General features: G+C 37.8%; 1 protein-coding gene across 9 annotated transcripts in view; it reads left to right on the top strand.

Annotated features, from left to right (window-relative positions):
- Positions 1-22,185, top strand: part of Vrk1 (VRK serine/threonine kinase 1) — a 78,010-nt gene that overhangs the window by 31,017 nt on the left and 24,808 nt on the right. For 7 of the 9 annotated variants that reach the window (XM_069997614.1, XM_069997619.1, XM_069997620.1 and 4 more), the window contains 9 exons: positions 3,525-3,580; positions 10,150-10,219; positions 11,104-11,175; positions 13,201-13,288; positions 17,307-17,415; positions 17,549-17,641; positions 20,335-20,467; positions 21,246-21,366; positions 21,809-21,867. In XM_069997614.1, coding sequence (XP_069853715.1) covers positions 3,525-3,580; positions 10,150-10,219; positions 11,104-11,175; positions 13,201-13,288; positions 17,307-17,415; positions 17,549-17,641; positions 20,335-20,467; positions 21,246-21,366; positions 21,809-21,867 — 801 coding nt within the window. The remainder of the gene's footprint in view (positions 1-3,524; positions 3,581-10,149; positions 10,220-11,103; positions 11,176-13,200; positions 13,289-17,306; positions 17,416-17,548; positions 17,642-20,334; positions 20,468-21,245; positions 21,367-21,808; positions 21,868-22,185) is intronic. The other 2 variants (XM_069997621.1, XM_069997616.1) reach the window with 1 other exon arrangement.

Below are 22,185 nucleotides of genomic sequence, written 5' to 3'. Positions count from 1 at the left end.
GGGCCTAAGTGATCTAGCATGCTAATGAGACCATCCTATTTACCCATTCAGTGGTTCCTCAGTTCCTCAAAAGTCAATTAAGAATCATGTATACAACTTTTCATATGTAAGTTCAGTTTTCTTTTTTGCAGCCATTATGCTGTCCCCTTGCCTTGATCTGTGTATAGGCTGCTGTTCCTTTTTTATTTTTTTGATGGCACTAGGGTTTGACCTCAGGGCCTCATGCTTGCTAGGTTGGGCTATACTATTTGAGTTATGCCTCTAAATTATTACAGTTCTTAAAAATAGTTATTATTGCAAACTTCACTGCCTATATTTCCCAAAGAAAATTGAGCTCGGCTGCTTCCAAGCACAAATACCTTTTAGAGTAACGTTCCTTTGAATGCAGGGCCCTGCTTTCTTAATGACCCAATTTTCTCTTTCTTATCACTTCAAAATGAACTTGAATATTTTTATGAATGTGACCTTCTTTGCTATTGTTAAAAGAATTAAAGCTTAGCATCAGAAATAATATTATTCATAATCTAACATAAACAAAAATCATTCTTTGAACTTATTAGAGTTTATAGACTATGGAGTCTTTTATCCCTACGTTTTTGTTGTTGGTTGGTTGTGGGGCTTGAACTCATGGCCTGGGTGCTGTCTCTGAGCTCTTTTGCTCAACACTAGAACTCTTACTACTTGGAGCCACAGCTCTACTTCTGGTTTTCTGGTGGTTAATTGGAAATAAGAGTCTTAGGGACTTGACTGCCTGGGCAGGCTATGAACTGCTATCCTCAGCTCTCAGCCTCCTGAGTAGTTAGGATTATAGGTGTGAATCACCAGCAGCTGGCCCTGCTGTTTTCTGTTTTCAGGATTTAATGTATTTGTACAATATGATTCACTTTTTCAGCTTGGGAGAAATAAAGTTAAAAACTAATAAATTTCTTGTCCTCAAGTAATGGGCACAGTAATAAAAAAAACCTCAATGATATCCTTTGTTTAAACAATGTATGCAACATAATTAAGACATTTTATGTTATTTTTATGTCTTGAAAACGCTATTGTTCTACTTGAGATATAATTTCCATATAGATCACTCTCTATAGTTCAGTGACTTTAGGCATAAGTAAACATCTGTGACCCTGTTACCATAATGCACCTAGTAAACATACTGTTACGTCTAAAAAGTATCCTCTTTTTTTTTTTTGGTTGGTCATGTGCTTGAGCTCTGGTCCTGGGCACTGTCCCTGAGCTCTTCAGCTCAAGGTGAGTTCCCAGCTTTCTCCTGCCCCCCCATCCCCAACACACACACTTTTTTCCTTTCCCCAAACCAAGTTTAGGGCAGATACTATATTCCCTTCATGTTTACTTTCTCTGATACTTTTCATACTGCACTGAAATTACTTTTCTTAATTCTATATTAAATGTGTTTTTTGACAATGGGACAACTCTTCTTGTTTTCTTTGTGGCTAGCATATTTTGCAGTAAATACTGTTTGAATGAATTATTAAGCTTCCTTTCCCTCCTCCTGTTCTCATTTGAACATGCAGTATTACTGGAATGCTATCTTCAATTTAATATTTTGTTAAAAAAACTCAACTGCTTTATTACTAATTCAGTAACTTAAGTGATGTTCCTTGAGACTGTTTCTCTGTTTCCCAAATTAGCCATTTTTATGGGAGACCTTTCTTCTTTAGTCTGAAGTACTTTAACTGCAGCCCTCCCAGACTCTGGTGCTTCCCAGCTGATTGGTAGGCAATATCTTATCTTGGTGTCCATTGCTGCCCTTCTGCTTCTGTGGGAGAGTGCTTTGGGGCTTCTTCTTTTCTTTGTCTGCCTTTATTCTCCAAGGATCTCTCTCACTCTCGAGGCTTTAAATATGTAAGCTTTTTAGATTTTATTTTTTGGCAGTTTCGGGGATTGAACCAATATCTCGCATGTGAAAAGTATGCACTCCCAACTGCTGAGTTATATTTCCAGCTCTCAAAAATAGCTTCCTTCCCTCCCTCCCCCCTCGTTTCCTTCCTACTTTTCTTTCTTCTCCTTTGTTGCTGTACCGGGTATTGAACTCAGGAACTCCTTAAGCAAGTGCTCTACCACTTGAACTATGCCTCTAGTCCAGTAAATAGCTTTCTGTGTAGACAACTTTCTCTCTCTCTCTCTCTCTGTCTCTCTCTCTCTCTCTCTCTGTATATATGGTTATTTTCACATACATGTAAATGTGTGTATACATACATGTACACATATACACATATACACACATTCCTCTTTCCCCTTCCTCCCTCACTCTCTGATTGTTATCAGCGTTCACTGAGCTTCCTTGTGTCATCATCATATGCATTTCAAACTTCAGATACTCTCAAACTGGATCCACATACAGTTCTCCTGTCAGTAGCAGCTTCCTCTTTCTAGTTGCATAGGAGCCATCCATACCTCATCAAGGCGAAATTCTCACTCTGTTGACTCCATCAAAAAATTCTGTCGTCTGTTCTTTGAGGGTCTGACTGATTCATAATCTTTTTTTTTGTTGTTGTTGTTGTCTGTGGCACTTGAGCTCTGGGCCTAGGCACTGTTCCTGAACTCTTCAGCTTAAGACGAGCACTCTACCACTTGAGCCACAGCGCCACTTCCCATCATCTGACTAGCACTTCTTGTCTGCTTCCAGGTTGGCTTGGCTAAGCACCTTTGCTTACCTGGTGTAATATTTACCTGCCTGCTCTGCTCTTGCCCCTCTATGCCATTATCCTTAGGAAGTCTTCTGAAAGGTTTTGTTTTGGCCCTTCCCCTTCTCAAAACCTTCTGGTGGCTTCTCATCTCCTTTATAGAACCAGCCAGAATCATAGTATGTGTCACCTGGTGAGCCCCTCATGTCTCTTCTTTGCTGCTTTTCTGATCTGCTCGCTGCCACTTCTCATCTCACCTTTTCTCTTCCAGCGCCTTTGGCCTCCTGACTGAAGGCATTTCTAACCTGCCCCTACCTCAAAACCTGTGGTCTAGTCTGCCTGAAATGCAATCTGAAGTATTGATGAATTTTCTCCTACAATGGTATTTTTTGAGAACTTTGGCTCTAGATGTTCCTTTTTAGATTGTATAGTTTTCAAAATTTAAGAAATGATATTAGTCATCATTTTTTTGGATTCACCATATGTATCTATCTATATCTGTTTATCATTCACTATATGTATCTCTCTCTCTCTCTCTCTCTCTCTCTCTCTCTCTATCTATCTATCTAATCTATCTATCTATCTACATATCAAGGCCCATGAGTACTTTTGGGTTAAAGAAACATTTAACTTGTTCAACTTGGGGCTTTCTGTTTATCACTGATGAACTAATGGGAAAAAACAAAACACAAGATGGCTTCCATCTTCAGTATTAAACCACGAGAAAAGAATGAAAATTGATGAAATACACTGTAACAATATTCTGAAATGTATTTGGGAACTGGAATTTATAAAGGTATTACAGACATACAGGTAAATATGCATACAATATTCATAATAATGTTATTCTGATGTTATGTACTTTTCTTCTTTAAACAGCTGATGCAAATTCTTCAAAATCAGTTGGCAGCGATGCACCCTGTGTTGTAAAAGTGGTAAGACAATATTTCAGCTTACTTTGTCTTTTTTTTTTTAACAAAAGTTTATATAGTATTTATTTTGTAAATCATCCTTTGGTAACTAGACTTAATTAAGCCATAAGGTATTATTTTTTAATAATGTTTCATAAATGGTTAATGAGACATAAAAGTAGCTTTTATTTAGTTTTAGGTAACTAAATAAAAAAGCTCAAAAAGTCCCTGTGTTCTTTTGCCTTGGAGTGGCATTAAGGTTTGGGGCAAAGTCAGTGGAGTGTAGAGGAACTGAGCAGTTGTGGTTCCTGCCTGTTATCTTAGCTACTCTGGTGGTAGGGAGGGAGGATCAAGCCACTCAGGGAAGAAAAGTCCACAAACAAGACGATCTCCAAATTATCTAGCAAAAAGCTAGGCTGGAGTGGTAGAGTACCACTGAGCGAGCATGCTGAATAAGCATGAGATCCTGAGTTTTAAAAAAAAAAGTGTCCAGGATGTAGATGTGGAATAAGACACCAACTGATCTGTTCTTCCAGCTGTGCAGTAGGTGAGATGAAGTATTGTATTATCCCTCAGTACTATGCTAATTTGGTGTAGTTTGTTTTGCATTTGCTTCTAGACTTTCTGTTGGTCAATTTTCTGTTTATTCCCAGTTTTTTCCTTTAGTATATTTAATTGCTTATTTGTCATTTAATTAGTTAGTTGTGATTGTTGAATTTACTATATTCAAGTTGAAATTAGCTCATGATGAGTAAAGATTAGTAGCACCCTATCTGTCATGAATGCACTTTCAATAGCCAGGCCCGTTTATAGATCTACTAGTTAGTGGACATCTTGATTAACTTTTTCATCCATTATCTATTTTTTTGCTTACTACCATTTGATCTTTGATCTTAGTTCTTGGATACGTGTAAAGAACATGTTTGTTTTTTATTTTTCTATAAAAAATTAGAAGAACGAGCCAAATGTCTTACTTGGGGAAATTAACAAATTAAGTCCTGTTCCTCTTTTATCCTCACAGTTGACAAAACTCAAGAATTATCTCATTGTTATGTTGTGGGCTCTTTTCAAACGCAAGTATGCTTGACCCCTACACACTAGCTTTCTTGATGTAGAATTGTTTTAGTGATTTATTTTTTTAAGCTTTTTATAATCTTTCTTTTTTTGCTAAGAGGCATATTTTTTACATGGACATACATAAAAACAGTTTGAAGACTTCTGACACATGCATGTAACTGTTTAACCCTCACTAAGACACAGAACATTTCCATCACCCAAAAAGATTTTTTTGTGTCCTTTGCAGTAGAACTTCTGTTTTCCATTCGGGCTATTACAAATACAACTTCTATAAACATTTTTTTTTTTTTTTGTCAGTTGTGGGCCTTGACCTCTGGGCCTTTGAACTCTTCAGCTCAAGGCAAGCTCTCTGCCACTTGAGCCACAGCACCACTTCCAGTTTTCTGGTGGTTAATTGGAGATAAGAATCACAGATTTTCCTGCCTGAGCTGGCCTTGAACCTCGATCCTCAGATCTCAGCCTCCTGAGTAGCTAGGATGACAGGTGTGAGCCACTGGAGCCCAGCTGTAACCATTCCTCTATAAGCGTTTTTGTAGGTGTACCTACAAAAACGCTTATAGAGGAATGGTTACAGCTGTTTTGTTTTTTTTTTTAAATTTTAAATAACTTATCTGGGAGTTTGAATTGTTGGTTTAGTGGCAAAAAATGAATTAAACTTATAGAAAGTACTGGAAAGATTTCCAAAGCAGTCCATTTTTCATGTCCCCAAGAATAATGGAAGTTGTCATTGTCTGTTTTCTCCTCTGTTTTCTGGGTTAGTTTCTTTGTTTTCTAGCACTTCAATGGGCATAGAACATTGTGGTATTATAGTTCCAGTCTGCATTTTTTTTTTGATGACCAGTTTGAGTACATCCTCATTGTACTAACTGGCTATTCATCTTTATTTGTATCTGTGAGGCACCTGCCTCTTTACTCTTTTGCCCAATCTCTTTGAAACAGTTTTTTAAAAATAACTGAATTGTTGCTTTTTATAATGTGTAATTAAGAGTTATTCTGAATACAAGTCCTTTTATCAGATATGTGTTGGTAATATATTCCTCCAGCTTATAGTTTTGTGTGTTCTGAATACTTTGAGTTCATCTTTTGAGCTGGACCAAGGTTTTATTTTTATTCTGTCACTTGGTAGTTAAGTTGATACTTGAGTCAAATTTGCAATTCTAATACATAGACCTCGTAGTCAAATTGTATATGCTTTTAACCAATACTGAAATTGCTTTGCTAATATTTTGTGAAGGATTTTCTTGGTTTTATTCATAAGGAGTGTTGGCTTTAGCCCTCCCCTCCCCCCTTAGTATTTCTATGTTTAGAATTTTTAAGCTGGTGGCTTGGTTTTGGTGTCAGGGTCATGTTGGTAGATGATTGGTCTTCTTTGTACCCTGTGTCTTCTCACTCTTTAAGCGTCTAGAAAAGCCAGGGCTTTTCAGGTTCTGAACTACCTGTTGTCTGATTTGTGAAAATAGTACTTTCTTATTTTTTTCTCCTTCGATATGTATTCAGAAGGTAATACATAGTGATCCAAGTTTAGTGTCCAGACTGTGTCTCCTGCCATTCTCCTTCCTTGATGTCCTATTGCTTTAGATTTCTTTTCACTGTGCAGTAGCCTTCTTTGAACTATTCAGCTTGCTGCTAAGGCAGAGGAACTAAAGTTCTTACTATAAAATTGTATCATTTGCATGGAATTTTAGAGAATATTTCCACATCTGATGTATACAACAAATTAAAATACTAAAATTTATAAAGGATAACACACTGAGGCAGTATTATTGACTTTCCCTTTGTTCCTTGCAAAGTTATTGTAATAGCTCTAATAGTACAGATCCCATCTAATAGCCTCATGCCTCTAGGTTTTATCTTTTATCTCCAACTAGATGTGAAATTATCTAGTAATGACCTTATTTTAAACTTTGTTTTCCTTTTATAGTCCTTAAATGCCTATTTAGTTTCTTAAGTATTTTTCATCCATAATTTCCACCACCTTTTATTTCTCTTTCTGTTCATTTACTCTAATCTTCTTGATGCCCTTTTCATTCCTAGGACAGACCCCATTTTCCCTTCTGATAGCTTTATCATGTGCAAAGTTAAATGGATCATCAGTTACAACCATGGAAAATAAGTGTCACATCTTTCCAATATCAGAACTGTTTGTTGAACATTAAGGGCTATTGAAGGTTATGCTTCTGGTTTTCTTGTTTTAGTGGTACTGGGGATGAGCCTTGAGCCTCATGTCTGTTAAGCAAGTGCTTTACTGTTGAGCTACACCTTGTACCCAAAGATCATAGTGTCAGAGAACATGTAGTACCTACCCACGGGGATCCAAAGCCCTGTGTAAGGTATGAAGATTGTTTTTATAAAATGCCTGTATATGAAGAAAATATGTCAGAATGTTTACAGTTTTTCAAGAATGAGCATGTGTTTTTAGATTAAAAACCTCAAATATATGTGAAACTGACTTGTTGGCATATGAAGCAGTGATTTGCAATCCTAGTTGTGCTGTAGAATCATAACCTCAGGGGTAGGACCTAGTTATTGGTATTTTAGTAACATTCACCAGGTGATTTCCTTTGTACATCAAGGCTGAGAACTATGGAAGAAACTGGTGTTGAGGGCACTTTAGGTATTTTATATGGAGTTATGTCTATTCACTTTTTAATTCTTGTTCTGAGATCCTTTTCCTAGGGATTGCTTCTGGTATGAGCTTTTATTTTCATATGGAAGACTTGTCAAAGAATTGGGTTATTGCTGATATATCTGTTGTATGAAAAGCTCTAAATGGTTAACCCATAAAATCTTCTATTTGGCTTTGGCGTGAAGTTAAGACAGACATACTCAAGATGGGTGTTTAGGCACTTACTATGAATATTCTCCCCATACCCAGTGATAGTCTGCGTTTTGGGTCTTTAGTCCTGGCTCATGTAAGCAGCTGTGGAGCTGTGATGCTGGGTCATCCTGGTTCACAGTACTTAGATTCTAGATAGTGGAGATACTGTGATTATTTATTCATTTTTAAGCGGGAAATTGGTAATAGATAATGCATGTGGAGTCTCTCTTGCCTCTGCCTCTCTCCTCTGGTCTCTATCTCTTTCTTGTCTCTGTCTCTGTCTTTCTATATCTATATCTATACCTATATTCCCCAGCTGCAATCACCCTTTGTAGTCATGTCAGGAGCAGACCTGGAGATGGAGGTTGGGTTATTTTTGGCTTGTATAAACTAAGTGCCAACTGGTAGAAAATTGTATTCTAAAGCTCCTGGCAAAGAAGTTTGCTGACTGATGTTTAATTTTACCTGCTGATGTTATGAGAAGTGACCTGAATTTTCAATTCAGATATAGTAATTTTTTTTGTAGGAAGGAGAAACTTTGTACATCTTCATTTTTAAATGGCAGCCAGTTGCTTTTAGATGGTGCCATTGAAATGTATCACATTTTATTTTTTTTCTGTTGTCATCTTCATTTTGACACTTAGAAGTCTTAAGGAAACGTTTAGTGATATTCTAGTTAAAATGTCAGTCCCAATTTCTTTTCTAAATCTTGGCTATTACAGAGCTGGCAAAGTATTTTAGATTTGAAATATGTTAATAAAACTTTAGTTATGAGTTAAGGTATTTTCTTCAACAGAAATAGCTAGCTTTGGCTAGCGTGCAGTGCCAAGGAGTAGCTCCTTTATTTTCTGATAATGGAAGCTTATTGGATTAGTAAAAGTATGAAATGAGCTCAAAAGGCCTTCATTGTAGTAAGGCTTTCATTATAATGGCCTAATGGGTATGGTTGACTCTCATTATTTTAAGTTAATAAATTATTGCTTGAAGGAAACTTAAAAATTAAAGTTGATATGACAGAGTTTGGAACTGAATAAATCAAAATTTCATATTGATGGTAATAAGCTAGGAGTTGTCTTATGAAAACCCTTTTCCAGGCTTAGTTTTATTAACGAGCTATTCCAAAAATTAACCAAAGTTCCTTCTCTTTGATTTCCCTTGCCTTGATTCTGTGATTCATGTTCATTTGTTTGTTTTATACATTCTCTGATGTCTTTGGCTACCCTTGTTGACAGGGAGAAACCACAGGATATGGAGACTTGAGTGTGTGGCTTGGTTCTGTTTTGAGGAGTTAGTGACTTGCTGAGCCCGTGTATGCCAAGGCTGGTATCTTACAATACGGGGTGTTCTAAAACCAGGCTGCACGTGTAGCTGTCAGGAGAAAAGCTTATGTTTAGGTTCTGATACAAGCGTGTACAGGTTGACCAACATGCTGTGAAGGGCTCATCATCCATAACTGGGTGCTGCTTCACTGAAAATTGGCAGTGCCTACCTGTAAGCACGAATCGATCACTTAAATAATTTTTGAATTACAATAAATCTGAGGTAATAGAACTGTGTGGTTTTATCTAAATCTCCAGGAGTAAAATTGATTAGTAGTTAAGCTGATTGAATAAAAAAGAAAGTGAATATATTTTAAGTATTTGCAAAGGATCTAGTACCCAAAGAGTGCATGTTAAGACAATCAACCTCAATTATCAGTTCCTTTAATACTCTAATAAATTTCAATACCAACTATACAGGTTTGCTGTCCAGAATCATTTTCTTCTCATACCTTCTAAAAGAAAAGCAATTCTTAGCTTAAAATGTTTGCTTCATTTGAAGTTTTCAAAAAATTTTTTAGATCCTTAATTTCAATTTTTTTTGCCTTTAATAAAGATGGTAATAACAATATCAAACATAAAAAAACCTTTATTAACCATACAAAATATGCTTACTAAAAAACCCACAGAATTAAAAGACCTTTCTCTTCTTTATTTAATGAGATAAATTCTTTATAGGCAGAAACTTTTTACAAATGTTTGTTTCTTTGCAGATACTTTAAATTGTTAATAGTTCTCAAGCTGGGAAAGGAATGTAGCTCAGTAAAATTTGTGGAAAACAGTTATTTTAACTTCAAATTATCACGTGTACATGAAAACCATGGGAATTCATGTGAGGAAAAAAAAAAAAAGAGTGAGTTCAGTGAACAGGGCTTGCTCTGGAGATCAGAATGAATGAGGCCTGTTTCTACCAGTCCTGGCACACCGGATAGAGCAAGCAGTAAGCAAGAAAGAGCAAAGGAATAGGATTTTGCCATTAATTGGTTAAGTTGGGTATTGGCATTTTATTAAATCTCGGCAATATCTTGTAGCCCTTTGGTGATAGAGTTAACATGGTTGCTGGTCTTTGCTTAAGGGAAAGCTTAATAAAGATAAAATTAGTTCAAGCACTTTTCTTAAACTTCTGTGAAGACTGAGCTGTATATTTGATGTTGTATAATTTATCACTTATAAAAATGGAGTTTGAGAGAAATTTAGGGCTTAGAGGCTATTCTGAGAATATCTGAAATAATTCTAAGGAGTTGAACTTAATGCATAGTTTTAAATTTATCAAATTGCAATCTTTTGAAAGGAAAATTGATTAGTGCGTTTTGAAGTTTCACTGAAAATAACTTAGTAGTTTAACTAGCATTAGTACTAACACACTCTTATATTTTAAGGAACCCAGTGACAATGGACCTCTTTTTACTGAATTAAAGTTTTACCAGCGAGCTGCTAAACCAGAGCAAAGTAAGCAATATAATATATGTGTTCACATTTAAAACACTGTTTTTCATGTTGTTTTGCTTGTATAGGCCAAGACTAGAGCATTCCATCTTATGGCTCCTTGTTATTTTTTTTCCCTTATAAAAAAATGTAAATTTGGGGGGCTGGGAAGGTGGCTCAGTGGTAGAATGCTTGCCCTGCATGCATGAGGCCCTGGATTCGATTCCTCAGCACCACATAAGCAAAAAGAAAAAATCCGGAAGTGGCGCTGTGGCTCAAGTGGTAGAGCGCTAGCCTTGAGCTGAAGAGCTGAGGGACAGCGCCCAGGCCCAGAGTTCAGGCCTCACGACCGGACCCCCCCCCCAAAAAAAAATGTAAATTTGGGATTGGAGGGATGGTTCACTTGGTAGAGCACTAGCCAAGGAGCAAAAGTGTCAGGTATGGAATTTGAGTCCCATTCTTGCACCAAAAAACTCCCAAACAATTAAATTTGTTTAAATGACATTTCTGTGAGGTGATCTTGATGTCTTAATAGTTTTTTCAATTATATTTCACTTATATTGATATAAAGAGTGACATATGACTTAGAAAATATTGTTCTGTATTGAAAGTAGCCTTAGTCCTTGAGTTTGATAGCTGCTCTCATCCTCTTTAGATTCCAACTGAGTTCCTTTCTTTTCCCTCTTAAGAACTCCAGACCTATGTTAGAGTGGGAGAAAAGCTTCCTTCCATCTTCCCTACATTTTGATGCTGATTGAAGAAAAGATATACAAATTATAGAGCAAATCCCCAACTTGTAGAGTAAAAATGTCTTCCTATGGAAGCAAATAAATATTTGCATAGAGAAAGAAAATTACTGTACCTAGTAGTATGGTTTTACTTTTTTTTTTTTTTTTGTCTTGTGCCAGTACTGAGACTTGAACTCCAGCCTCAAATTCTCTCTTGCTTGGCTTTTTTCCTCGTAGCTGGCACTCTACCACGTGAGTCACAGTTCAATTTCCAGCTTTTTGGTGATTAATCGGAGGAGAGAGTTCTCTTAGATTTGATTTGTCTGGCTTCTAACTTTGAGCCTCTGATCTCAACTTTCTGAGTAGCTAGGCTTAATAGGTCTGAGTTCCTGGTTTGTGTGTGTGTGTGTGTGTGTGTGTGTGTGTGTGTGTGTGTGTGTGTGTGTGTGTGTGTGTGTGTGTGTGTGTGTGTGTGTGTGTGTGTGTGTGTGTGTGTGTGTGTGTGTGTGTGTGTTGTGTGTGTGTCTTGAACTAAGGGCCTGGTTGGGTGTGTGTGTGTGTGTCTTGAACTATTGAACTAAGGGCCTGGGCCCTGTGTGTGTGTGTGTGTCTTGAACTAAGGGCCTGGGCCCTGTCTGTGAGCACTTTTGCTCAAGGCTAGCACTCTAATACTTTCAGTCACAACAACCCCACTTCCAGTTTTTGAGTGTGTGTGTGTGTGTGTGTGTGTGTCTCGAACTAAGGGCCTGGTTGGGTGTGTGTGTGTGTGTCTTGAACTATTGAACTAAGGGCCTGGGCCCTGTGTGTGTGTGTGTGTCTTGAACTAAGGGCCTGGGCCCTGTCTGTGAGCACTTTTGCTCAAGGCTAGCACTCTAATACTTTCAGTCACAACAACCCCACTTCCAGTTTTTGAATGGCTAATGGAGATAAGAGTCTCAGTGGGGCTGGCTTTGAACTGCAATTCGAGATCTCAGCCTCCTGAGTAGCTAGGATTACAGGTGTAAGCCACCAATTCCCAGCTTTTGTTTGTTTTTTTTTTTTTTTTTAATAATATTTGAGGTCTGGGAATGTGGCGTAGTGGTAGAGTACTTTCCTAGCACACATGAAGTCCTGGGTTCGTTTCCTCAGTACCATATAAACAGAAAAAGCTGGAGATGTAGCTGTGGCTTAAGTTGGGTGCTAGTCTTGAGCAAAAGAAGCTCAGGGACAGTGCCCAGGCCCTGAGTTCAAGCCCCAGGCCTGGCAAAACAAAACCAAATAAAAACTTAAAAAAATGCTTTTGAACCAGGTGCTAATAGCTCATGCCTTGTAATTCTAGCCACTTGGGAGGCTGAGACCTGAGGATCTTGGTATGAAGCCAGGCAGGTAGGAAAGTCACGAATCTTAGTGGAGCTGTGGCTGAAGTGGTAAAACTCCAGCCTTGAATGAAAAAGCTAAGGAACAGCACATGAGCCCAAAGTGCCAGCACTGGTGTGCATGTGCACACACACACATACATAAGAAACAACAACAAATGCTGCTTGCATATTTTATTTTTTATTTATTTTTATATGTATTTTTTATTGTAAAGATACTGTACAGAGGAGTTACAGTTACATGAGTAAGGTAATGAGTACATTTCCTATTGAGAATTGATACCCCCTCCTTTGTTTTTTCCTACTGTCCCTCCTTTCCTTCCACCTCCCTCCCCCCAGTTTTAAAGTTTGTTTTCAGCATAGTGTCTTGTACATCTCATTGTTACAGTGGGTCAGTCTGTGTTCTTGTTTCAACATTTTGTTATTTCCCTTCCCCTCCCCAAATTAGAGAAATGTATATACAAGATGCAGGACACTGGAATCAAATACAGTGACAACAGAGGTTATACCTTGGGGAGACCCCAAACAAAAGAAACAGAAAATCACATAGTACATTATAAATACATTAAAAACAACAGCAACAAAGGTAAAACCTCTGTGTCCCTATCTTGGGGTTGCTTATCATCATCTTATATGGTTGTATGTACATAGTATTTGACCTTTTCTGCTTCTCTGGTAGGATTATCCTAGATGTATACTAATAGTTATTGCAATCTTTTTTTTTATTTTAAAGAGTGTTAAAGACAGGGTAACAAGCATTAATAAAATGCTTTGTTTATAAAATACTTCATGTTATACCATACTCTATTTGTTAATAAAGGTGAAGTCTTATGTTTATAACTGTATTCTGCTCTTAATGTTTTATTTAGAAATGATCATTTACATATAGTAATTGAAATCAAGTATCCATTTTAACTTGCAGTTCAGAAATGGATTCACACCCATAAACTGAAGTACCTTGGTGTTCCTAAGTATTGGGGATCTGGTCTACATGATAAAAATGGAAAAAGGTAAAAACTGCATGGGATTTTTTCCCATTTCTTTTTGGACATTTCCTATCTTTAGTCAGCGTTACTTATTGAGCATCCACCTGTCCATAGACTTTTACCTGGGCTGTGTGGACCAAATGTGGTTGGAAATAGATGAGTAAGATACTATCTCGGCCTTCTTCCTATAGCAGCAGATCACTGCTCTGTTAGGATGGCCTTCTTCCTATAGCAGCAGATCACTGCTCTGGAGGCCTTCTGAGTGTAACCCACTGACAGACAGAAAGCCTAAGCTAAGGGGCCTGGCTTTTTTTGGTGTGTGTATGTATGTTCGTGAAACGCCTCTTCATGTCCTTTACACAAGGGAGAACTCTTAGGATTCTACTTGGTATTTCATGTTGGATACATAATCTGGCTATGGAAAAAAAATCAGAATCCTGTTTTTTTTTTATCAAAACTAATCTAGCTAGGGAGGAAATATAAACATTTTTAAAACATTTAGAGAACAACTATGTGCTAACTTAGGTAAATTTTTTGACTCAAATGTCTTAGGCCTTGAGAAAGTAAGAATGTTGTTCACATAGCTAAGTTGGAGAAAACCTCTTTATTATTTCAATGCACAATTGGCAGAATTTAAATATTTGAATGGATGATTGGAGCTTCATGGCTGGGCTGGTACTGAGACCTCAGGAATAGATTTAGTTTGAAAATAGGGGTGTATTGGTTAAAATGCTCTCAGTTCCAAGTAAAGGAAGACCAAGGGCCCTGGTTCCTTGTCTTGTACTGGCAAGACACAGGAAGGGTTGCTCTGTGCAGCTCAGGCTGGCTTTGGGCAGTCAGGCGTCCATCTTCAGTCTTGAGTTCTGGGATTAGGAGGTGTATGCCATCATACCTGGCCTGACTTGCTTGTTTGCCTTCATCTTGGCTTTCCTCTCTATTGTATATTCTTCCTTGTATATTCTCAGGGTAGCTGTCCTATTTCTAGATTTCATGCAAAGTTCCTAGAGGCAGATTTGGAAGACTTTCCCAGTCCTGTGGCAGGCTAACCCTTAATGTTTTTTTCAGTCCAAATTTTGTCAATGCTGATTCTTAAGTCAGTTACTGCAAAGGCCAAGTGGCCACAGTGATTGTTCTGGTAAAACATGAGTTGTGTGGGAGAGGATAGAATGCCTGAAACTAAATTGGTGTTCTTTTAGGAAAGCCTTGAGAGGTAGGGTAAGTGTTGGTAGCTGGTAGCTAGTATCTTATTTGAGATGTGACCATCTCTCACAGAGTGTGGGTTTGCTTGTACCATGTGTGCCACATTGTCACTTAGAGTTTTGCAGAAATAAATTTGCTGTGAGGTGACCAGAGCCTGAGAGAGACAGTCAAGGCTGATGGTAGGCAGTCCCATGAGGGCACTGTCCCAGAGAACCTCAGAGGGGCCAGAGTGCTGACTAGAGCTTCATGGGCTCCATCCTTAATCTTAATCACCGCTTACCTGTGGTGATCTCACACCTGCTGTTTCTGCAGATTGAGTTTGCATAGTTGTCTCCTTCAAAGGAGTAGGTGACACATTAGAGTTACATATGATGTACTGATTTCCTTTTCTGGTTGAGGCTCTTTTAAAATAATGAGTAAACGTCTTTGAAGTGGGAAGAAATAGAAAGTAAGATTGTTCTCCAATCACCCTTCCTCACCAGAAGTCCTGTTAGCTGTTACCATTATGAAATAAGTTAATCTGGTTTTTGTTTTCCTGTTACTTGAATTGTTTTATCCAACTCCCTAGAAAAGTATGCATCAAAGGTTTTATGTTGGTGGAGTTACTCAGAGGTAACTTATATCACAGTACTCGGTGATGTGATGGAGCTGACTTTCCAGAAGAGTGTGGTGACAATTTCTATGTAATTTGCAGAAGCTTTGGTTGATATTTGTTATTTAGCCATGGTGAGATGAAGAGATTGTTTAGAGGAGTGATGTGCCATGTGCATAAAAACAAAGACCTGTTTAATATAGTTTGTTAGCAGACCTTATGCTGAAGTGAGCAATAGTGTTTGAGCCCTCTTTTAGACTATCACAGAGGGAGTAATAACATGTGTTATTGTAATTACACATATCACTTATTTGTAAAATCTTATTTGTAAAAATATTTGTTATGGTCTCATCTCTGAACCTTTCAAAGCCTGCTATAAAGGAAAACCAGGATAAAATTACTGTTCCTTTTTTACTTTAGAGGTCCTGGTAAGAGGAAATATTACATGAGTGATTTTTTTCTGCCACTGTTAGAAATAGCTTGGGATGTTGGGGTGTCACATAGGAATAAGGACACCAACTCGAAAGGAACTTGGCAAGGCAAAGTTTACCTGTGCAGAGAGAGTGTACCATCAGCTAAAAAACCAGCAAGCAAGCACACACAGCAGGCAGGCTGCTCCTTTTTTAATCCCTAACCGAGCAGGCCCCACCCCTCTGCTCAGATTGGCTGAGCTCAGGTTCACAATCTACAAAGGGATGTGGCTTAATTAACAATGCAAGTAAAATTCAAGGAGCATCTAACAGGATGTAGTAATTAAAGTGCTCAGGAAAAGGATCTATATAACTACAACGTAATTAACAAAGGTCAAGCCACCTGCCCAGGCAGGAACCCTTTAGAAAATTCTTTCAATATTAAACAGAAAGGAAGCAGACTACTTTGACAGAAAAGACACTTTTTTTCACACCACTGTTTGACTTTGGACAAAACACTTCACATTGTCCACATTATTTATTTAAAATGTGCAGACAAGATCTCTTTTCTTCCAATTCAAAAATGTAAAGAATCCTGAATTTTGTATTATCATGTTTTTTTTTTTTAAATACATATATGAGTTGGTTCTTCCTTCCCTGTTAAAATAAGCATACTGTATTGTTGTCATAAACCTCTTAGTAAGTGGGATTTTGTGTTCTCCTGACTTAGAAACTTGGTGTGGTTAGAAGTGTGGGCCCACCACTTCCTAGAAGACAGACTTGTTAGTTTTCTTGTTTTGAACTAGAGGTTACAGGAGCGCCCCCTAGTATCCATGCAGTGAGGTTCCTGTGCTTTGAACAGTGTTATGCTCATACCAAGTGTTTGGCCAAAGCTGCCTCTTAGCATGCATGTCTCGTTATGCCATCCCTGTTGGAAGACATTCTGACACATTTTGAGTGTGGTCTTGGTTTTTATTGATAGCTTGGAAGGATTAACCAGACAAGTTGGAATTTGGAAAACTGTTGAAGACACGAGTGATCTTCAGAGGAAAAGCTAAATAGTGTTACTGCAAGCCAGTAAGGCTTTTTAGTCTATACCAAGTCTTGAAATTTGAGGGTTAGAAAAGCCATTAGTGAGATGAGTCCCTACTTCATTTTACTTTTGTCACCATTGCAGCCAAGGAAGTGAAGTAATGTTACTTGGTCGACGTGACAGCTGTTTGGTGGTAAAACCAAAAACCTTTGCAACTTGCCAGCATATTTATTTTCTACATCTTGGCCATTGAGTGTTTAATGTTCTAACTATTCTTTCTCATCATTTAAAGGATTTTTATTGAATTTGGTTGTTACAGCTTCTCTGACAAACTTGGTCATAACAGAAAGTTGGGGCTGCTGAAATGTACCCAGGAAGTAGAGGAGCAGCCCCAGGAAGGAGTGGGGCTGTCTAGAAACAGACTGGACTCAGGAGAGGGACCAGTGCAGGGTTCTCATTCTCATTTAGATAATCTTAGTTTTATTGTAGGTGAGTGTGTTAGACAGTCTGCATGAGTGTTATTGTAAGTAGAATGTTACCTCCTCAGCATAACAGACTTGGAAGAAGCCCTCTGAGTAAAAGACCGGGCAGGAAATAGGAATTCCTGATTTCTAATTAGTAGAAATGTTCAAAGCTTCTACGTATTTTCTCCTGTTTTGATTTTAAAGAATACTGTCTTATTAAACATTGACTTAAAAAAATCATTTTGAAAGGAGAATAATGTCTGTGAAATGTTGGGATATTCTCCTCAGTTATATTTTCTTCATTGCCCCTTCCTTTTTTTTTTTTTTTTTTGTTGGTCTTCAGTTACAGGTTTATGATAATGGATCGCTTTGGGAGTGACCTTCAGAAAATATATGAAGCCAATGCTAGAAGATTTTCTCGGAAAACTGTGTTGCAGCTAAGCTTAAGAATTGTATGTGAGCTATATTCTTGTTTTGAAAACAATTGTTTTTAATACAGTGAAGGCAAGTTTCTCTTGAAGCTTGGTCCTCTGCTGGCTGCTATTGGGTACTGCATTAATTTTATTGTATGTGATATTTTCATAGCTGGAAATTCTGGAATATATTCACGAGCATGAGTATGTACATGGAGATATTAAGGCCTCAAATCTTCTTCTGAACTACAAGAATCCTGACCAGGTAGTTTTATAACTTTAGTTTCTACTATTTAAAACATGTTGTTTGAAAACAAATATGGTTGTTCTGAACTCTTGAACCCAAGCAGAAGTTTTACTTTATGAAGTAGATCGGGTAATAATATTTCTTTTTGACACTTTTATCTAGTTAACATTCTACATTTTTGATGCAATTTGCTGGCACTTTATCAAGTTGGCTATTTTACCCTAAATAATATTCAGAAGAAGTGCTTGTGATACAAAATGAATTTCAAATAGCTGTTTGGGGGTGGAAGCTTAAAATTACATAGTACACCAATGAATTATGTTTGCCTGTCTGCGTTGTCACTTTTTTTATTTCCTTTGTTCAAGAAATCCATCAAATGTAAGTGTTCTGTTACTTGGAAAATTTGGTCTTTAACATGTTGATTATTCAAATCAATTGGTTTACAGAAATATCTGAGCTGTCTAAATTTGTATACCCTTAGTGTTTGGAATTCAGATGTGCATTTTTAAAAGTTTGTTACATGCCTTTCTACTTTGTATTGTTTAAGTGGAGAAAAGCTACTACTGGCCCTTCATTTGGGTCAGTTTACTTGGAATGGAGGGAGGAATCTGCACAGTTTTCTTGTGCCTGTTATTCATGGAATTTGTCAAGTTCAGTTGTCATTCATAGTGGGGTCATGGTACTTAACCTGTATTCACTTTTTGGTCTTGTATGTAATAGGAAGACTTTAAAGCATTTTAAAGCATTTTAAATGTGTTGAATACGTCTCTGATAAAAACAGAGTTGGGTGTGGTGGTGTATACCTGTATTCCTAGCACTTGAGAGGCTGAAGCAGGAAATATTCAAGAGTCCCAGGTAGCCCTACACTACATGGTGAGATGCTATCTCAAATAGCAAAAACAAAATAACAAACCAAACATAGCTAAGAAAGTAAGTTGTAAGGATCCCATTAATTGAAGTAGGCTGCATTTGTATAGTACAGAAGTTTAACTCATCAATTTGCAGGCATGTGCTTTGGATAGGATTACTTTTTTAGTGTTTGATCCATCCTTATACTTGATTTTAGTTTTACCTTATCCTTGTACTTAGTTACCCAAAGGAGAACTGTAACAGGGGCTATGGGAAACAGGAAATCAGGAAATAGGCTAATCAAAACCACATATATGTGCCATACAGATGTGTAGATACACTGTGCAAAGATAGGTTAATTATGAAGTGATTAATATTTAATTATTAATTTGTAGTATTTAAATGTAGATAAGAAGCTGGGTGCTGGTGGTGTATCCTTGTACTCTATCTGTGCAGGAGGCTAAAATCTGAGGATCTCGGTATAAAGTTAGTGGGGCCAGAGTCTTTTCTCCAATTAACTAGCAAAATGCCAGAAGTGGAGCTGTGCTCAAGAGGTAGAGCACCAGCCTACAAGGAGAAGCCAAGTGAGAGACTTGAGGCCCAGCATTCAAGCTCCAGTACAGACATAAAAATAAAGAAATTTAATATAGATAAGAGTCTCATCTAAAAGTTCTGTTTTTTTCTTTTCTCTTTATTTTGATAGTATTGGGTTGGACTCAGGGCCCTACCTTTGCTAGGTAATCATTTTACTACTTGAGCCATATCCCTAGTCATTTTTGCTTTCAGTTTCCTTTCAGATAGATTTTTATGATTTTGCCCAAGCCTGGCCTTAGGGGGCTTTGATCCTCCTATCTCTACATTCTGCAAAATTGGCCTTACAGCTGTGTGTTGTGGCACCACCTTGTTTGTTGAGGTAAAGTCTTGCTAACTTTTTTGTCCGGGCTAGTCTCAAGCTGCCGTCCTCTATCTGTACCTGATATATAACTGTGATTACAGGTCTACACCACCATGTTCAGCCTTCAGATCATTATTTGAAAGCTTGAAGTATTTGTATGTAGTAAATTGATATTTGACCATTTTATAACTGAAGAAATAGGAATAGAAGATAACTGTTGCATCATGTGTTAATTAATTTAGCATCTTGTACTGTGTGCTTCTTTTCATGGAGATTGTTTGTATTTCAATATGTATTGATGGTTTACTTTTGTGTTCACTTTTGTATTAGACTTTGTGAGAAAGTGTAAGCTCTATGAGCCTTGCTCAACAAGACAAGATTAATTATAAGTTTATCATATACTTCTCTAAAAAAAGTATATCAAGAGTATCAAATGGTATTATCCAGAATATAGTCACATGATCATTTAATATTTTTAGTCAAAACAGATTCCTGGGCTGGTTTTGTAGATCAGTAGAATTGTAGATCAAGCATGTGCAAGTTTCTGACTTAGATCTCCTTAAGTAAATGAAATGATTTTTAAAAAAAATTACTGTGTGCATTTTGCATTTCACTCATTTGGAGTGTTTGCCTTTGTAGGTGAATTGACCCCCAAATAATATTTAATTCTATCTTTTATTTATTTATTTATTTATTTTGGGTCTGGTTGTGGGGCCTGAACTCTAGGCCTGGGCGCTGTTCGTCAGCTCTTCAGCTCAAGGCTAGCGCTCTACCACTTGAGCCACAACGCCACTTCCAGCTTTTTTCTTTTTGCTTATGTGGTGCTGAGGAATTGAACCCAGGGCCTCAGGCATGCAAGGCAAGCGCTCTACCACTGAGCCACCTTCCCAGCCCTTAATTCTATATTTTAAAGAAGCACGTACAATGGCTTTGCCTTTAAATTCTCTTGATTATTGGAAATTTATAGGTGTACTTGGTGGATTATGGCCTTGCTTATCGCTACTGCCCAGAAGGAGTTCATAAAGAATACAAAGAAGACCCCAAAAGATGTCATGATGGCACTATTGAATTCACCAGCATCGATGCTCACAATGGCGTGGGTATGTCCACAGTTTTTGAATGAGAAACCCTACTAATGTTTTCAACTGAGTTCTTACACAATTCTTGATGGATGCAGATAGATAAGGGTTGGAAGAGACAAAGTGGGGATGGGAAAGGGGATAGAGGTTATTCTCCTTTTTTTTTTTTTTGGTGGTTTGTGGGGCTTGAACTCTGGGCCTGGGTGCTGTCCCTCAGCTCAAGGCTAGTGCTCTACCACTTGAGCCATAGCACCACTTCCGGTTTTCTTGTGGTTAATTGGAGATAAGAGTCTCACGGACTTTCCTGCCTGGGCTGGCTTTGAACCATGATCCTCAGATCTCAGTCTTCTGAGTAGCTGGGATGACAGGTGTGAGCCACCAGTGTCCGCCTATTCTCCCACTTTTGTGGAACAGGGTGTCTCCCACCATGCTTGAAGATGACTGAGCAGGTTCATCCACCTGTACTCAGGATGTCCAATTACTTTTATGTATGATTGCAGGCTGGTTGGATTTATACTTTCCAAACACAATATTACATGTGTCATAGTTTCATAATTTTGTTTTCCTAGATTAATAGTCTGAGTTTGTGATCCTAAAGTTTATGAGTTTGGATATTCGTTAGTGAGAGATAAGTTTGTTGTAATGAGGCCTAATGCTCAGTTCTTTCAGTGTAAGAGCTGACACGATGATGGAAAGAGCCTGGAGTAGCCTGCTTCACTTCACTGACTGCTTTATATACACCCTAACCTGGACCTTGAAAATGATTTTTAGTGTGCTTAATCTTCTTTTGTATTTGTAGCGCCTTCACGACGTGGTGATTTGGAAATACTTGGTTATTGCATGATCCAGTGGCTTAGCGGCCATCTTCCTTGGGAGGATAATTTGAAAGATCCAAACTATGTTAGAGATTCCAAAATTAGGTAAGGACAACTTAAAACTTTGGTGGGGGAGGGGGATAAGTTATGCTAGGGAAAATGGTTTTAGTCAGAATTTCTGGACAGGAACTATAGTGTTTTTATGTTTTGTTTTAAAATTTGTATGTGTTTTTTGTTTTGAGAAAGGGTCCTGCTTTGTAGTCCAGGCTTTCCTGGAACTTGAGATCCTTTCGCCTCAGCCTCCCAAGTGCTAGAATTATAGGTATGCACCACCATATCCAGCTAAGAACAGTAGCTTTAACTGACACCAGTGTAGAAATTAGAAACTACATGTTAAACAGGAAGGTTCTTTGGAGTTGGTTCGGTTTATTTTAGAAGACTATCTGAAATCCTATTTGGGATGTAATACAATGCTACTTAGTGTGCAATTTACTGTTACTAGATAGATAATCTATGATACCATGTTTGATTGTTTCATTTTTAACAGATACAGAGAAGATATTGCAGGCTTGATGGATAAATGTTTTCCTGAGAAAAACAAGCCAGGTAGGAAAAGACTGAGATGTGGGTAGGGAGGAGAAAAGTGTGATGCCCATGAAATATGTCTCATGCACAAGTTCTGGTGGTGTTAGATGTAGACTTTGTACTGGGGTATCTCAAAGAGGCACTTCCCACTCCACAGTTGGGTGGCTGTGTGAGACTCATTCAGTTGTTCAGTTCATTGTACTTAAGGACATTTAATTTTAATAATCTTTATTTTAAGCCCAGTGTGGTGGCTCACACTTATAATCCTAACAACATGGGAAGCAAAGATCAGGAAGATCATGGTTTGAGGCCAGCTCAGGTAATACGTTTGAAAGATTC

Source organism: Dipodomys merriami, unplaced genomic scaffold (genome assembly GCF_024711535.1).
Source record: "Dipodomys merriami isolate MVZ:Mamm:240054 unplaced genomic scaffold, mDipMer1.0.p SCAF_50, whole genome shotgun sequence".
In the NCBI taxonomy this organism is placed as follows: Eukaryota; Metazoa; Chordata; class Mammalia; order Rodentia; family Heteromyidae; genus Dipodomys; species Dipodomys merriami.
This window is presented reverse-complemented; position numbering and strand designations above follow the sequence as displayed.